Genomic DNA, 18,143 nt, shown 5'->3' with positions numbered 1-18,143 from the left:
TGGAAGAGTATAGAGATGTATTTCGAGTTCCTCCGAAAACCCCGAAAACCAAGAACACATTCTTGCGTTGGAGCCCTCCCATTCCCGGTACTGTGGTGGCCAGCGTTGACGCGGCTGTGTCGAAAGACGGTTCGATGTGCAGTGTTGCCGGAATCTTTCGCTCCTCGAATGGCACGATCCTGGGAGCCTTTGCGATGCCTATTGCTCGAGCTTACAATCCGACGACGGTGGAAGCCATGGCTGTCCTTCGATGCCTTAAGGTGGCGCGGTCTTTGGTTATGGAGAACATCCTCATTCAATCGGATTGTTCTACTGTGGTGTCCATGATCAAAACAGCGGAGCAGCCGGTAAACGATGTGGGTCTCATCGTCGGGGACATCATCGCCATGAAGACCGGTTTTTTAAATTTTGATATTTTCTTCCATCCTAGAATCTGTAATTTCGCAGCTCATTGTATTGCTAAAAGAGCTCTGGATTTGGAGAATGATGTGGTTTGGGAGGTTTCATTTCCCTCCTTCATTTTGAATGTGGCTCTGGATTTAGTACATATTCACCCTTTGAATTGTTACACTTCGAACAACTCACCCTGTGCTCATTCGATTATTTCATCTGGCTCTTTAATTATTCCAATGTTTGCAACAATCCCTCATTCCATCAATTTTTTCAATGGTGTTTACATTTTTTAACACGTGTCAACCTATGAATATAGTGCTGAACAAATGTACTATAATATCACTTATAACTAAATAAATATTATTTAAAAAACTTAAAAAAAAAATAAATTAAAAAGCTATGTTCTTTTTGGTTTTCTTGGGCTTGATTTGTGGAGTAGATGGTAGTAGTACTAGTAATGGCTCTTTTCTCTTGTGATGATTCACGAATTGCGGGACAGTGCAAGGCATGGATAAAGGGTGTAAGAGAGTGAATGTCTGCAAGAGATACTTGTTTTCGTCACGAGGAGAAATCGGCGGGAATTGGCCAAGCTTTTGAAAGATGTCGTAAAGATTGACGTCGGAGCGGTCTGTAGTCACAAACATCTTGTCTCCGTCGTTGGGATGGAAGCCGATCACGAGTGCTTTCCGCGGTGGAAAGCTCTTCGGTTTCACTTTGTGGACGAGACTCCAACAATGTTTATCGTCTTCGAGCTCCCAAACCCTGAGGGAATACACCCTTGAGTTCAACTGCTCGTTATGCGGACAAAACTTGAAGTGAGTGTTGTCGGGATATTGCATGGCAGCGCTATAATATCTTCATGTGTTTCCACCACGGCAAAAACTCTAGGCACTTCTCTCCCCCGCCCATAGAGAGCTCAAACATCGGGATTCGGGGCTGTTGATCACGCTCGACCATCTCTTGCAGACCGTGCAGAGTCGGATTGCCGTCTTGCAATCTGGGAGCCGAACTAATATCTCTGCTACAATGTCTCCGCAGAGCACGTTCATGCCTGATTTCGAAACACGTTCAGATTTTTTAAGGAGAAAATTACTGATACATTCTATGATACTTTATTTTTTATTTCGGAACATGTTATTTAGTGATGTTACTTAAATGATGTTATTTGGAGGAGGTGAAAAAAAAAAAAAAAAAAGATCATGAGAGTTGGTTTTCCTTGAACAAGTTTGCGAAAATTGCTCGGAACAAGTTTGCACTTTCAATTCTTTTATTAAACAACTCTCTTAACATTCCTTTTTAACCAAAGTGCATACAAACAGAAGTAAACAGAAAAAATGCCTAGGATAAGGCAAGCAAAGATTCTTCAGAAACAAGATGATATAAACGAAGAAACAAGTAAACAAGATCAGGTTCTTTTGGTTTTCTTGATTCGCGGAGGAGCTGGTATTTCTTTTCTTTTGCGATGTTCCACGAACCGCGGGACAGAGTAGGGCCACGAGCAAGGGTGCACGAGAGTGAACGTCTGCAACAAATACTTGATATCGAAAGGAGTAGAATCCGGCGGGAATCGGCCGAGCTTTTCAAAGCCGTCGCTTTCAATGTCGTACAGACAGACGTCGTTGCGGTCAGTGGTCACAAACAGCTTTTCCCCGTCGTTGGGATGGAAACCGACCACGAGCGTCGTTTTCGGCGGAAAGCTCTTCGGTTTCACTCTGTGGACGAGACTCCAACAATCTTCATCATCGTCTTCGAGCTCCCAAACCTCGAGTGAGTACGCTCCTCCGGTTTCCTTCTTCTTCTTCCACAAGATCTGCGAGATTCGGAGGCGTCCCAGCACGTTCGTTCCCCGTCCTCAATCTGGGAATGATGCCGCGGAACCCGTCTTGGCTGCGAGGGAGTTTCAAAAACCGCGCCGATCGTTCGAACGGGTCGTGGGCCAGGAGCAAGCTCGACGATTTTCCGCCCTCCATCCAGTAGAGAACGGTGCCGACTTGTGCAGACTCGACACGGAGAGAGTGAATCCTCTTGATGGGGCCCGAGAGAGGCAACGAACAGTCGGTCCACGCTCCGGACTCGGAACAGAACACCCTCGTGTTGAGCCGCACGAAGGGAATGTCCTTGACGTGGACGGCCTTGAAGCGAGTGCCGTCGGGGTCGAACGACAGTCCTAGAACGCCCTTCCAATCGCCTCCGAAGCTGCCCTTCCGAGGGAGGAGACTCCACTGCTTCGTCAGCGGATTGCAGACGCAGATCTCGTCGTGTCTGGTTCCGACGAGCGAGGCCAACAGACCGCCGCCGGAGGCGAGGACCATCATGTTCTTCCACCACGGAAGAAACTCCAGCGAGTTCTCTCCTCCGCCGAGCTCGTACATCGGGTCTAACGCCCGGCCGAAAAACTCTCCCGTTCTGAACACGTGCGTGAATTGCATGCACTCCTTTTTCTTCTTCTTGAGTTCGTTGAATCTCTGCCTGAAATCGGGGCTGTTGATCAAGCTCGACCATCTCTTGCAGACCGTGCTGGCTCGGATTGCCGTCTTGCAATCGGGGAGCCGAACTAATATCTCCGCGACGATGTCTTCGCAAAGCACGGCCATTCTTGATTTCAAAAATATGAGATTGATATGATTTCGAAAGGATTCATAGCAGAAATAAAGAGAGAACGTAGTCGAACAAATGGTATTAATTTGAGTTTTTTAAGCTCGGAGCAAAACTGCGACAGACTTTCGATATCGAGAAACTCAAGGTTCTTACAATATTCGGCGGTGTATTTATACGGTGGTATTTGCATCTTACGTCACATCACAGATTGACATTTTAGAAAGTTTTAGAGGAAGATAAAGTGATTTTTAATGAGGTATTGTAAAAATTCAGAAGACATGGAGTAACTAATAAAAAATTAAATGATGCGAGAGAATAATTTGAAATTTGCACATGTAACACGAATGTAAATACGTGACCCAAATGCAATTTTGACAACTTTGTAACACGAATGCAAAAACCCGACGAATTTGTGACATTGACACAAATCTCCCATATTTATATATCGTTATGAAAGGCCCTTTATATTTTGAAAGCCCAATCTATTTCAGATCGTATTCTAGGAATCGTAGAAATGGGGAACTTCCATGACTACCTTGTTTAAAGATCATACTTCCTTGGGTACCTCGAACTTTATATCACTCTATAAGTTCTACAAGTATCTCATTTATTTGTATTTTTTCCAATTAAGAAAGTAACAAAATGAAACCATAAACTACTAATAAAAATAAAAAGTAAAAAATAAGTAAGTAAAAAGTTAAAAAGTTTAAATTTAAATAAAAATATAAAAGTAAAAGAATAAGTTCAGTAAAACTACAAAAATCAAGATTAAACTATTATATTATTTTTTATAATAAGACAAACAGTCTCAAAATAAAAATAAAAAAGGAGATTTAAAAAATAATTAAATTGAGGTGGCTCGAATAATTTCGTATTTTTTAATGTATTTATAGTTGGGGCTTTATATTGTGGAATGCGCACTCTTATTTTAGGTCCCCATTCAAAAATATTTTATTTAATGAATTTTATACTTTTTTTTTTTTTTTTGTTCTCCAATTTTGTTGATAATGTAAACACTCTTTATTTTTAGGGAGGCACGTTCTTACTTATTGCAATTTATCATGTTAAAGTCTAGGGTATCAATGTTTAAATCCTTGACTAAGCATTTTAGACCAACTTTGAGAAAGATGTAATATTACTAACACTTAGCATCACCTCCTGAGTCCTGATATGTCTCTCTTCTTTCTCAAAACTAACCCAATAAGAACTCATCTATTGTGAGCCATCGGTTACAAAGACTTTATAAAATTCACAAGCTTGTCGAACGATGAAATTTAAGACAAGTTTGGACATTTTATAGGTGTACCTGATGGAAGAAAACAACTCAGCAGCACAAAGTGATGGCACATTGCACACATCGGTCACCAATAGCAAGCAATCTACCATCGGAAGTGATGGTACATTGCTTGCTATAAGGTGGTCGCTATGACTATCTGCTTCATCAAATGTGGTGTCAGGAATATATAAGATATACTATTCGAATTTCCCCAGTTTGTTAAAGAGGAACGGGATGATTGTGCTCGTTAATTTTTTATTTTTATTGTTTGTTAAATAATATTATTGCTGTTTCCCAAGATCAGAAGTCAAATGCTCCAGGAGCTGTGGGAACCAGAATTGCCTTGGAGACCATAATACGACATTCCATAGTAGACCCGAAACCGATTAGGTAAACTCAACATGACAGGCCCGTTTTTCTTCACCACTTAACACTTGTTATGTGTTCTCATTGTGTTTGCACCGTTGCAGAAAAGAAGACGGTATCGGCATTCTTGTTTGCTCAAGAGGAAGTGGCGGTCTATTGGAAGAGCGGATGCAACTAGTTGGCGAGCTCTGGGAGGAGAACATTAAGGTTTCAAGCTCGACGTTATAGTTGTAATTGTGTGTTTAATGTTACTTTTGCAATAAATAGGCTCATTAGCGACCCGTGTTTGGCAGGCTAGAGTTTGTCCCTAAACCCGATCCGAGCCTCGCCGAAAGCGAGCGATCATGAAATCAAATGTCTTGTCATCATAAGAGATACTGGCATGAATCATATGAAGGTTCGGTTAAGGTAATATTTTGGGCATCAAACTATTAAGTTTTGGATCTTGGCAATGTATAGATTATAGAAAGCACAAGGATCTTGGCAACAGTCAGAAGTTTTGGATATAGTTTTATAACAGAACAATACAGAGTCTCAGTTGCATCGTGTTCGGATTTTAAACATTTTCCTAGTCAGTTTTAATTAGGACTCTTTGGCAACAATAAAGCTCTTTCTCTTCTTGCTGCTGTACATGTTTCTGCTACATGATGATTGCATGTTATCTCGCATTTACACATTTTGTTCGAACATTGTATTTCGGCTTAGTATAAAAAGAAAAGTTGCAAGGAAGAATAGAAACACGAGAGAGTTTTATAATTACTTTGGTATATCGCATCACAACGTCTCTCTCAATCACACGCACGCCACGCACCGATGCCAGGTAAATACAGAACATTACTACGAGGAAAACGTGAAAAGAGCATAGAAGCATATCACTAAAGTTGAGGCAACTAATGTTATTTTTATTAGGACTATTCATAAGCAGTTGAATCACTAGTACGAATGTATTGTAGCATACCAAGCCAAACATATGATATGAAGCAAAAAAGAAAAGAAAAGAAGAAACAAATGAAGCGAGCATAACGAGATTTTGTAATGGCTTTATATATAGCCCTGCATTATTCAAGCTTCCAATGATCAGGAACAGCTAAACACAAAAAAGGATGCATAGGATAAGGTAAGAACTTAAAAGTTTCGAATTCATGAATAAGATGACATAAATAAACAAGCAAAGCTTAGGTTCGTTTGGTCTTCTTTGATTTGATCTGCGGAGCATCGGCTTTTCGCTTCGCGAATTTCGGGACAGGGCAAGGCATGGAGGAAGGGTGCAGGACGGACAGATTCTGCAAGAGATACTTGACACTGTAAGGATCGCGCCACGGGAATCGGCCGAGCTTTTCAAAGGCGTCGCTTTTGACGTCGTACAGAACGACTTCGTCGCCGTCGGTGGTCACAAACAGCTTGTCCCCGTCGTTGGGGTGGAGCCCGACCACGAGCGCCGTCCGCGGCGGAAAGCTCGCCGGCTTCGCTCTATGGACGAGACTCCATCGACGCTTATCGTCTCTGAGCTCCCAAACCCTGAGGGAATACGCTCCTCCGTTTCCCTTCTGCTTCCACAGCATCTGCGAGATTCGGAGGCGTCCCAGCACGTTCCCCATCCTCAACCTGCAGAGGATGCCGCGGAACCCGCGGCGAGGGAGCTTGACGTAGCGCACCCATTGCTCGAACGGGTCGTGGGCGAGCAACACTCTCGCCCGCTCGTCTGCGTCGAGACAGTAGAGAGCGGTGCCGCTCTGCACGCAGTCCATGCCGAAATAGCTGGCCTCCTCGCAGCCGGGGAAAGGCAGAGACGAGTCGGTCCACGCCCCGGACTCGGAGCAGAACACCCTCGAGCTCATCTGCTCGCTGTGAATGCTCGTTATGTGGACCAACTTGAAGTGAGCGTTGTCGGGGCCGCACGCCAGCCCCAGAGTGCCGATCGAATCGCGGCGCTCCGGAGGGAGGAGGCTCCACTGCTTCGTCAGCGGGTTGCAGACGCAAAGCTCTTTTTTTTCCCCGAATTGGACCGCCACCAGACCGCCGCCGGAAGCTAGCACGGTCATGTCTTTCCACGGCGGAAGAAACTCGAGGCACTTCTCTCCTCCTCCGCCGCCGCCGCCGACAGAGAGCTCGTATATCGGCTCGTTCTCGAAAAACTCGTCTATTATGAACACGTGCGTGAATTGCATGCACTCCTTGTTCTTCCTCTTGCGTTCGTTGAATCTCAGCTTGAAATCGGGGCTGTTGATCAAGCTCGACCATCTCTTGCAGACCGTGCTGACTCGGATCGCCGTCTTGCAATCGGGTAGCCGAACTAATATCTCCGTGACAATGTCTTCGCAGAACACGTCCATGCCTGATTTCGAAACTTGTTCAGAATTTTTTTTTAGATTTATATGATTTCGAAACATGTTCTCCCAACTTTAAGCGTAGAATTGTCGATACGTTCTACCAGATTTATAACATATGTTATTTAGTGAATTCGTATCAGAAAAGAAAAAAAAGTACTCGAATTACCTTTTCAAACGGATCTTCTCCCCCCTTAAAACAACGAACGAAAGGTATAGATTCGACTTTATGGAATCAGAGCAAAATCGTGACTGCCGATATTCGGCGGCGTCGTATGTAGAAACACTCCGTCTCTTCTTGTGTTTGTGTTTTCTTTTGGCCCTTTATAGTTATTGTGAAAAGCCCGCGTGTAGAGTCTTATGTCGTGTGTGTATTTGGAGAAAATTCCATGAGTACCTCGTTTAAAGATGAAAATTTATTGAATGCCTCAAACACTATATAACATTCTATAAGTGCCTCTTTTTTTTTGGAAAAATTGTACAAAATAGCTATTTAAAACTTATTAATTAGGAAAATAGCCAAAGTTTTAACTTTTCAGAAAATTAGCCAAATTTATGTTTTCAAAATTTTTTTGATAGCCAAAATTAAAATCTTTTACGATTATTATAAAAAATTTATCACTTTAAAAGAAAAAAAAATTAATCTTGTGGTAAAAAAAAAAATTGAAACCAAATTAGTGCACATTTTGACTATTTCACTAAATTAAGACAAACCTTGATTATTTTGCAAATTCATGATTTGAAATTGGCTATTTAGTTACATCAGCCTATTTTTCTTATAATTTTACCAACTTTTTTTGTAATGAAAGTGTAAACTACTTATAAAAAGCCGTCTTGCAATCAAATCTATTATACTAAGCTAGGAATGAGTTTTTTTCATTTTGACAGCATTTGTCATCAAGTAGTAATAGTAGCAGTGCATATAGTACGGTTATCGATCCCACGACGAACTTTGGATAATTTTCGAAACAAATAAGTAGAGACAATTTACAACGATATTCAAGAACTATAAATAAAACAGTGGGCGTGACTTCATTATTAGTTAATCGACTCAGTTGGTTAGGGTAATGAATCTAAGCTCATGTTAGAATGAAAATTTAGTCTAGATCACCCCAAAGTATCCACTAATCTCTCTTGAGTAGGATTGGACCTGGCTATTAGGAAAACTTACACTTCCCAGCTTGGGTTCAATCAACGCAAACAACCACATTAGCCTAGGATTTCAAACAACTACACTCACCCCGTAGTCTTTCTATAGCTCTAGGTAGGTGAATGATGGGATAGATAGAGCTCATTCGTTTATTACCTCTCGGGTTTTAAACTAGCCTAATGATTCACTAATTAGGTAACTATGCTAATTATAGATAACACACAACACAATTTCGCCCTAAAATATACGGCGGCGTCTAGAAGTTGGGATCGCTGGGATCATTTAAAAGTGAACTCTATGATCTATTCGTTATTTTTATTTTATTTTCTTAAATTTTCTATAATGCTCTTTAATTACATAGACAAACTCTTATTTTGAAACCCCCCCTAAAATCGACACTATATTGATCTCTGAAGAAAAAAACCGGAAAAACAAATGAGAAATAGCAGCGAGGCTCTCTCTTTCTCTGTCAGACCTCCATCGTCTCCAGAGGTATACGCTACGCAGTTTATTCTTTTTTTTTTATCAAAGCCTGTTTCGATTCCTTAATGATGCGAACCACTTCGCGAGGAACACAATTTCCAGGGACACGGATCGTTTTCTCCAAAAATTTGGTGGCTCCACGACCCGACCCTAGAGTTTTATTTGAAATTGGTATTTTGTCACTTTTTTTTTTAGAAAAATACCCATCCAAATCATTTTCATTGAATTACATTGTATATCTTCACAAATAATGAATTATATCGTTAATAAATTGGATTTTGTTTTACAATAATGACTCTTTTGCAACTTCGACTACAAAAAGAGTCGGTGTTGGTAAATTTTTTGATTTATTTGTAATTTTTGTGATAATTGCGATTATTTGAACAATTTTCGATGGTTTGCAATCATTTACAATAAAGTTCTCTATTTCTTCAATTACATAGTAAAAAAATGGTATATTTGTGTTTATGTCAATAGTTTTATTATAGAAAAGCAGCTTGAATAAATATGGGAGATTACGATGCAGCCTTCGAGCGCCATAGTCAAGAGTAAAAATTGGATAAAAGAGGCAAACTCATCGTTAATGGAGAGAGAGGGAGAGAGAAATACATAATTAAGAAATGAAGAGTTATTAAACATGGCTCTGTTAAACTTTTTTTGCATATTTTATCATCCTTAATTTTTGTTAATGGTTATTTTACAAAACTAACAAAATTTTGGCTATTTAGTAAAACTTAAGTTTACTTTTGATTAGAAATATATTTAAAAATTATTAAAACTTAAAATTTGGTCGAACTATCAATATATTTAAGGAAATAGGCAATAAAATATAGGTTGTTCCCTTTTCTAATCAATTTTTGTATGGGTAACTACTACAAATTTCATTTTTTGGTGCGGAAGAGTATTCGGTGCGACATGTCGCACCTAAATGTCTCACTTAAATGGGCATTGGGTGCGACATTTCGCACCAAATACGAGCAACAGGTGCGACATGTCGCACCGGATTTTAAGTCATGTCTATAAACGATCTTCTTCTTCTTCTTCTTCTTCTTCTTCTTCTTCACACTCGCCTCTCAACCTATCTCACTCTCTTTCTCTCTCTCATCCCTCTGCCTTGCCGGATCTCGCCGCCCCTCCTCCGCCGAAGCTCGCCGCCGAGCTTCAATGTAAGCTTTCTCTCTCTCACTTTCTTTATCTATATCTCACTCTCTTTCTCTCTATATCACTCTCTTTCTCTCTCTGTCGGACCTCAGCCCCACCGCCGCCTCACCTCCTCGCCGGACCTCAGCCCTCGCCGGCCTCGCCCTCTGTCGAACCTCAGCCCTCACCGCCGCCCCATTTTTGAGATTTTCTGAAGCCAAATACGTGCGACTTAATTTGGGTGCGACATGTCGCACCGAAAAGTGTCGCATCTAATATGTGACACTTTTAGGTGCGACGTGTCGCACCTGAAGCCTTTAGCGACTGATTTTTGAGTGCGACATTATCGCACCTAAAATCGCACCCGAAGAACTTTCAAGTGCGACATTTTGGCATTAGGTGCGACATTTCATCGCACCTTATGTAGTAGTATATATAAGAATATGCAAAAGGATGATCATTACTCAGATATCTCTTAAATAAAACAAAACTAATAAACAATTTTTTTTATATCGATAAACATAATAAAAAAATGATTATTTATAACTTGAAAAATATTATTTTCATGATAAAAACTTTTTAACATAACATTTACGTTATTTATTTAAAAAAAAAAAACCAAATATCATATCTATTATATCCAAATTCTAAAATTACCTAAGCTATCTATTTTAGAAGTATTGGAATATAACTTATTTCTCATTTTTATTCCATAGAATTGGTACTTTACCTCATATAAAACAGTTCTAACAAGAAAAAAAAAAGGAACAATAAATCATAAATTATAATACGTTATTGCTGTAAATAACTTCATGAACGAAATGTGTGTGTGTGGTAGAGAAGCAGAAACAGATATTCACATTTTATTTGGCTGTGATTGCGCAACGCTTGCGGTGGCATGGCCCTACTTTTGGCCAAGTTTCGTAACGAGAAGAACGATAATTTGCTGGAGGGCCAGATAACCAATTCATAGGATATTCAAAATTAAAAAAAAAAAAAAAATGATCGGAGGATCGATATTTTATTTATTTACTTGTTCATCTCCACTCTTATAATCCTGATTGCTTTATTTACGCTGGACACATTTATTTTTCAAACCGGATGATTTGTTGCGAGAGTTTAAGCAACTGGCCAGTTGCTTAAACTCTCGCAACAAATCATCCGGTTTGAAAATTGTTTAGGATCTAGTCCTTGAGATGTCTTGATGGATCGTCAGTTTGCCTCCTCATATATATTTTTGGTGCTTTTCACCATGTACGGTGTTATTGCTTAACAGAAAAAAAAAAAAAAAAACCCCCTAACAATGTTACCTGCAAAAGTTCTTCAGAAATAAGATGATATAAACAAATAAGTAAAGCTAGGTTCTTTCGGGTTTCTCGGGCTTGATTTATGGAGGAGGGGCTTTTCCTTCGTGATGATTCACAAATTTCGGGACGGGGCAAGGCATGGAGAAAGGGTGCAAGAGAGTGAAATTATGCAAGAGAGCCTCGGAATGGTAACGATTGAATCGGACAAACTTTTGAAGAACGTCTCTTTTGATGTCGTAGAGACAGACGTCGGAGCAGTTGGTGGTCACAAACATCTTGTCCCCGTCGTTGGGATGGAAGCCGACCACCATGGCCGTCAGCGGCTGCGGGGAAAAGCTCTTCAGTTTCACTTTGTGGACGAGACTCCAACGACGTTTATCGTCTTCTTCGAGCTCCCAAACCCTGATCAGGGAATAGACTCCGCCGGTACTTTCCTTCTTCTTCGTCTTCCACTGGATCTGCGAGATTCGGAGGCGTCCCAACACGTTACCCATCCTCATTTGCCAATGCATGTTTTTGCGGATTCCGCGGGGCATCTCTATGTAGCGCGCCCATTGTTCGAAAGGATCGTGGGCCAGCATTACTATGCTCGCCCACGTTCCCATCGGCCAGTAAAGAGTGGTCCCGATTTGGATACACTCGGGCCAGAAATTCTCGAGCTCCTTAGGGCCAGGCAAAGGCAAAGAGGAGTGGGTCCACGCTCCGGACTCCGAACAGAACACCTTTGAGCTCAACTTCTCGTCGCGAACGCTCGTCACGTGGACAAACTTGAAGTGAGTGTTGTCGGGATTGCATGCCAGCCCTACGATACGCTTCGAATCTCTCGTCGTGTCGGCGTACCCCGGAGGGATGAGACTCCACTGCTTCGTCAGCGGATTGCAGATCCGCAGCTCTCTTTTTTCACTGCAGCCGACGAGCGCGGCCAACAGACCGCCGCCGGAGGCTTGCACGGTCATGTTTTTCCACGGCGGCAGAAACTCGAGGCACTTCTCTTCTCCTCCGTCCCCGATGGAGAGCTCGTACATTGGCTTGAATGAATTCTCGATCATTCTGAACACGTGCGTGAATTGCATGCACCCCTTGTTCTTCTTCTTCTTCTTGCGGTCGTTGAACCTCTGCCTGAAATCGGGGCTGTTGATCAAGCTCGACCATCTCTTGCAGACCGTGCTGACTCGGATTGCCGTCTTGCAATCTGGGAGCCGAACTAATATCTCCGCCACGATGTCTTTGCAAAGCACGGCCATTCCTGATTTCGAAACGTGTTAACAAATTTTATGGATAAAATTGTCGATACCTATAATGAGGTTTATACGATTTCGAATTACCTTTTCAGACTTTTATGCCGGAAAACTCAAAGTTCGCTAACCTAAATTATACGGCGGCGTCTAAAAGCGTATGACCTTCTGCTTCCGAAAAAAGGTATTTGATGATGCTATTCCTTATTTTCCTTATTTCTTAAACTTACTGTTATACCCTTATCAGCTTTCCAATTACGAAATAACAAATTCTGATATGAACGAAATATACCATTTTTAAAACTATTTACGTAAATATGCTAGTTCTCATTTTTATTCTGAGGATGTCTTCTTTGATTTGAGAATGATTTTACTTTATTTTTAAATTACAATTTATTTAAAATAATAGAAAAATCATTCGAATTTTTTTTTAAAAAGAGATCTTTGTGGAATATTAAAAAAAAATAGAGTTTAAGAAATTATCATGTTTTAAGATATTTTTTGAATATCTCCAATTAAATTCAATATTTTAAATAAAAGTATAAATCTACTCAAACTAATTCTTCTAGTTTAATATATTCTCTCTAAAATGAAAGCCTATTATATTGAAAATTATATCGTTTGACACTAAATATTTAACAAAATGGATAATGACGTTTTAACAAAATACGAAAGTGTTTTTTTTGGTCTTGACAAAATAATAAAGCTTAACACTAACTATTTAATAAATGATTTTTTTGTACGAAGTAGTCAATTCAAATTAAATGTTTAGCAAAATAGTCAAAATTTCATAAGTTATCATGCATTCTAGCCATTTATAGTGTAAAAATACTAAAATTATCTTCAATGTTTGTGTAAACTCGTTTTTCTATAATTTCAAAATAATTAATCTCCAGTTGTCCAAAATTTTAGTCCACTTTTTATATATACCAGATAGTTCCAAAAACCAATTCCATCGTCAAATTAGACAACAAATTTTCAAAAAAAATTAATTATGACTTCAATTTTGTTAATCCAATTTCAAAACACACAAACAAGTTACATGATTTCAAAAATTTTAATCGTACCTCCAAAATATGATATCCACTTCTATTGTTTGAAGATCTAATCATCTGCAACAAGTAGACAACAAAGTGTCAAATTTTATTCCTGTTTTCAAAAAATTCAATATCGACTCTTCTATGAACCAGAAGAACAAGAACAAGAAGACAGTGATGGTGGTTGTGATGACGATCGACGCCGACTTTTGATCTCCGACGGCGATCTAGAGACCAACAAGCTCACTCACCGCCAAGCCCTAGTCCTAAGAATCTCACTCTCCGACCTCGATTCCCTTTTGAACCTCGACATCACCATCGATGCCGCCGACGAGGTTGATCTTGCCCTAAACCAAGTCAAAGATCGTGGTTTCTCTCTCCTCCGGAAGAAGATGGTCAAAACCGAATAGAACTCAAAATTTAAAATTCTCCAAACTCTACCAGAGGCGCAAATGCCATCTTGCAGTTGGGAAGCCAAACTAATATCCATGCAGCAACGTCTTTGCAAAGCACATCCGGCTAAAAAAAAAAAAAACACGATCAATGGAATTTTTGATACATTTCTGTGAGATTTATGTGATTTTGAAACATGATATTTAGTGAATTCATACCAGAAAAAGGAGAAAAAGTACTTGAAACACCTTTTTAACCGGAACGACGAACGTACTAACCTTCTCCACCTCTAGTCAACGAACAAATTGGTGTTGGTTTCACTTTTTTTTTTGTTTACTTGGAAAAAAAAAGACGTAGTGCCGATCTTCAGACTTCTATTCCAGACAACTCAAAGTTCGCTGAGACAGTGTCATTTAATTAGTTGTTTCACTTTTATTTTGAGGGTCTGAACCATAAGTGCATTGCCGTGTTTTTTTAATCATCTCACTTACAATGGGAATACGAGCATATGATGATTTAAAACAAAAGTGAATACCCTTTTCAAGCTTTGAAGTAGCTTATTTCAACTTTAAATATAGTTTGCATAATATCTGCCGCACACCCTTTGGTCTTAAAGTTTCTATACCTGAGATCCTAAGAGATCTTGTCCAACAAATGTGCTTATCGATGACGAAGATACCTGTCTATATTGAACATTTATAGTCAGACCATAACAGTGTGATATTTAACAAATGATCTATTACCCTCACTTTAGAATGAGCACAAACATAAGCGCAATGAACAATATGCATTCATACAAACCACACTATAGAGGTTCATTTCAGAACTTGATGATTTGTTTTTTGAATTAAAATTATGTGGGTTTGGTTTGTTTAGGATCTGGTCCTTAAGATGTCTTGATGGATAATCAATTTGCCCCGTGATGTATATAAATAGGGTTCATTAGTTACATAGTTATATTTATAGTTTCACATTGTTATATTGCCAATATTTCGTAAATCTTAGATAAATAGTCACGTCTATATATTTACACGCATAAATAGACGTAAATACTCTACCCTTTTATTTTAATGAAATGACAAATTAAGAATATCACGTCATTTTTATGGTTATTTACGAAACGTTTACTATATAACAATAAAAAAAACGTTTACTATATAGCAATAAAAAAAACGTTTTAATTGGTTAATTACCTCATTATATATATATATATATATCTTGTGTGGAAATATCTCAAACAAACTACTTTTAGTTTTGTTTTTTCGAAAGCTACTTTTAGTTTAGGGACTTATGACACTACTATACAAAGTGGCTTGGACGACACGCAAATTTACCTCATGAAGATTGTTACATACTTACAAGACTCGTCTTTGGAAGGCGCGGATTTTACCAAAAATAATGTAGACAACAAGTAATGGTTGAGAAGAGGGGCGGAACCAGATATTGAAGTTGAGAGTGGCCGGATATAAATAGCTTATAGAAAAATATATAAATTTGATTCATTAAAAAGAAGAAGAAAAAAAAAAGTTAAATTGCACGATGTATTCGAATACACAGCCTAAGTAACCCTATCTTTTTTTTTCTTGGGCTTGATTAGTGGAGTCGACGGTAGTAGCGACGCCTCTTCTTTTCTTTTTTCTTGGGCTTGATTATTTGAGTCGACGGTAGCAGCGACGCCTCTTCTTTTCTTTTGCAAGGATTCACAAATTTCGGGACGGGGCAAGGCATGGAGCAAGGGTGCAGGACAGCGAAATTCTGCAAGAAACAGTCTATATTGAAATAATCGAATCGGCCGATCTTATGAAACGTGTCGCGTTCGATGTCGTACAAACATAAGTCGGAGCGGTCGGTGGTCACAAACATCTTGTCCCCGTCGTTGGGATGGAAGCCGACCACCATGGCCGTCAGCGGGGAAATGCCCCTCGGTTTCACTCTGCGGACGAGACTCCAAGAGCGTTTGTCGTCTTCTTCGAGCTCCCAAATCTTGAGAGGATGGAATCCGCCGGCTTTCTTCGTCTTCCACCGGTTCCGCGAGAGGCGGAGGCGTCCCGACACGCTCCCCATCCTAAACAGGCGTTGGACGCCGTCGTGGCCTCTTCCGTTTCCGTTCCCGTGCGGGACCTCGACGAAGCGGGCCCACTTTTCGAAAGGGTCGTGGGCCAGCATTGCTCTCGCCCCGCTCGATTCCACGAGCCAGTAGAGAGTGGTGCCGATTTGCGTGCACTCGGACCAGGAAGCCTCGGGATTCCTAGGGCCGGGGAAAGGGGAAGGCAAAGGCAAAGAGGAGTGGGTCCACGCTCGGGACTCCGAACAGAACACCTCTGAGCTCAACTGCCCGGAGCGAGCGCTCGTTACGTAGACAAACTTGAAGTGAGTGTTGTCGGGATTGCACGCCAGACCCGTGAGAAAAGCCGTCGAGTCCGCGCCGTGGGGTAAGAGACTCCACTGCTTCGTCAGCGGATTTAAGATGCACAGATCTCTTCCGTCGCTGACGCTGAGTCGGACCGCCAACAGACCGCCGCCGGAAGTGAGCACCGTCGTGTCTTTCCATCTCGACAGAAACTCGAGGCACTTGTCTCCTCCGCCGCCCCCGAGAGAGAGCTCGTACATGGGTTTGCATGAAAACTCCAATCTGAACAGCTGTGTGAATTGCATACACTCCTTCTTCTTCTTCATCTGGTCGTCGAAGCTCTGCCTGAAATCGGGGCTGTTGATCACGCTCGACCATCTCTTGCAGACCGTGCTGACTCGGATTGCCGTCTTGCAATCGGGTAGCCGTACTAATATCTCCGTGAGAACGTCTTCGCAGAGCACGGCCATGCCTGATTTCGAAACATGTTCAGAATTTTTCGAACTAATATATGATTTCGAAGCATGGAATTTAGTAAATTCATACGAAGTAGGCGAAATACCTGTTTTTACCGATCGATGAACGAACAAAATCGTGAGTTCCGATCTTCAGACTTCTATGCCGGGCCACTCAAAGTTCGCTAAACCTAAAATATACGGCGGCGTCTAGAAGCGTATGACCTGCTGCTTTATTTGATGCTATTCCTTATTTTATTTTTTTCTTAAACTTACTAATAATACTCTCTAATTAATATCAGATTTATAAAATTAATTCATAGGTCGTTAGATCACATCCTACCTAATATTATATACGATTTCCAATTACGTAATAACAAATTTTGATATATTAGCCGAAATATACCATTTGAGAATAATTTTACTTTTTTTTTTTTTTCTTGTTTACAATTTTATTTATAAATAGAAAGATCGTTTGAAAATTAAAAAAAGAAATCTATATGGAATATTTTTAAAAATAGGGTTTAAGAAATTACCATGTTTAAGATATTTTTGTAATTTCCTCAATTAAATTCAATATTAAAAAGAGTACTAATTCTTTTAGTTTAATATATTCTTCCTAAAAGTATCTCAAATGCAAATGCAAAATAGATATTTGCATAAGTAAATAGTGTTTTACGATTCTAACTCATGTCTATTTTACATATGCTTAAAGAATATTATGAGTACTTTCTTTCTCAGTTTAATCTTATAAAAATTATAATTTAAATCTTCAGTACTTTTATATATTACAAATTTTCCCAAGATAATTTTTTTTCATATCACCAAATATAATATATATATATATATATGTCATTTTTATTTAATATGCATAAAAACAAATGAATTAATAATTTATTTCTCTATTACATAAAATATGATATATAGTAGTTGGCTTAATGGTAGCAATGTTCTAAATGTCGACAATTTTCGCCGATTTCCGGCGAAAATGTAGCTGCCGGAAAGTGTCAGACCGACGAAGGCAGTTTTTTTCGTTTCATCGTCGTTTTCTATTTTCGTCGTTCGTCGTTTTTGCTATCATTTTCCTTTTTTGCTATCGTTTTTTTTTTTTTTTGCTGTCATTTTTTTTAAAACCAAATCATAAAAAATATTTTATACATTAATAGCACACATTTATAAAATATTATATATATACAATTTTCTAATAAAAAAATATTATATACACAATGTATTTTCTTTATATATGTTTAAAAATTGAAAAATATATGTATGTATTACATACAATGTATATATTTTAAATATATTTTGTCACATTTTTTCCGTTCGGTTTTCCATCGGCTTGTCGGTTTTCCATGGAAAACGGCATTTGAAAACGGAAAATCGAATGCCGTTTTCCACATTTTTTCCGTTCGGTTTTCGATCGGCTTGTCGATTTTCCGTAAATCATGAGGCTCGAAACTGCAACGAAAACGGCATTTAGAACCTTGAATAATAGTAGTTTTGATTTTTTTTTTTATTCAATGTATGAGTTGTATTTGAATGGTTGTATTTTAGAATATATATATATATATATATATATATATATATATATATATTTAAATATTTATATAATAATTTAAGCAATCATATTAAA

The 18,143-nt window shown here is 39.3% G+C and overlaps 3 protein-coding genes across 4 annotated transcripts; all 3 read right to left on the bottom strand.

Moving 5' to 3' along the window:
* Positions 1-5,661: 5,661 nt before the first annotated feature.
* Positions 5,662-7,297, bottom strand: LOC149394147 (uncharacterized). 2 transcript variants are annotated; one of them, XM_089616566.1, is made up of 2 exons: positions 7,130-7,297; positions 5,662-6,980 (listed from the first exon to the last, which is right to left on the bottom strand). In XM_089616566.1, the coding sequence occupies exon 2, from the start codon at positions 6,964-6,966 to the stop codon at positions 5,809-5,811; it is 1,158 nt and encodes a 385-aa protein (XP_089472692.1). In that variant the 5' UTR covers positions 6,967-6,980; positions 7,130-7,297; the 3' UTR covers positions 5,662-5,808. The 2 variants fall into 2 exon arrangements, with proteins under 2 accessions (XP_089472692.1, XP_089472691.1); XM_089616565.1 differs by having other exon boundaries at positions 5,662-6,968; positions 7,130-7,295.
* A 3,823-nt stretch (positions 7,298-11,120) lies between these two features.
* Positions 11,121-12,284, bottom strand: LOC149394146 (putative F-box/kelch-repeat protein At1g15680). Its single transcript, XM_089618269.1, has one exon. The coding sequence runs from the start codon at positions 12,282-12,284 to the stop codon at positions 11,121-11,123; it is 1,164 nt and encodes a 387-aa protein (XP_089474395.1).
* Positions 12,285-15,194: 2,910 nt separating this feature from the next.
* On the bottom strand, positions 15,195-16,756 carry LOC149394145 (uncharacterized). Its single transcript, XM_089617577.1, has 2 exons — positions 16,618-16,756; positions 15,195-16,527 (listed from the first exon to the last, which is right to left on the bottom strand). The coding sequence occupies exon 2, from the start codon at positions 16,523-16,525 to the stop codon at positions 15,299-15,301; it is 1,227 nt and encodes a 408-aa protein (XP_089473703.1). The 5' UTR covers positions 16,526-16,527; positions 16,618-16,756; the 3' UTR covers positions 15,195-15,298.
* Positions 16,757-18,143: the final 1,387 nt, after the last annotated feature.

Source organism: Urtica dioica, chromosome 6 (assembly GCF_054948205.1).
Source record: "Urtica dioica subsp. dioica isolate 48M chromosome 6, U.dioica_male_clone48M_v1_H2, whole genome shotgun sequence".
NCBI lineage: Eukaryota > Viridiplantae > Streptophyta > Magnoliopsida > Rosales > Urticaceae > Urtica > Urtica dioica.
Note: the sequence above shows the minus strand (reverse complement) of the source record. Positions and strands in the feature narration are given on the sequence as shown.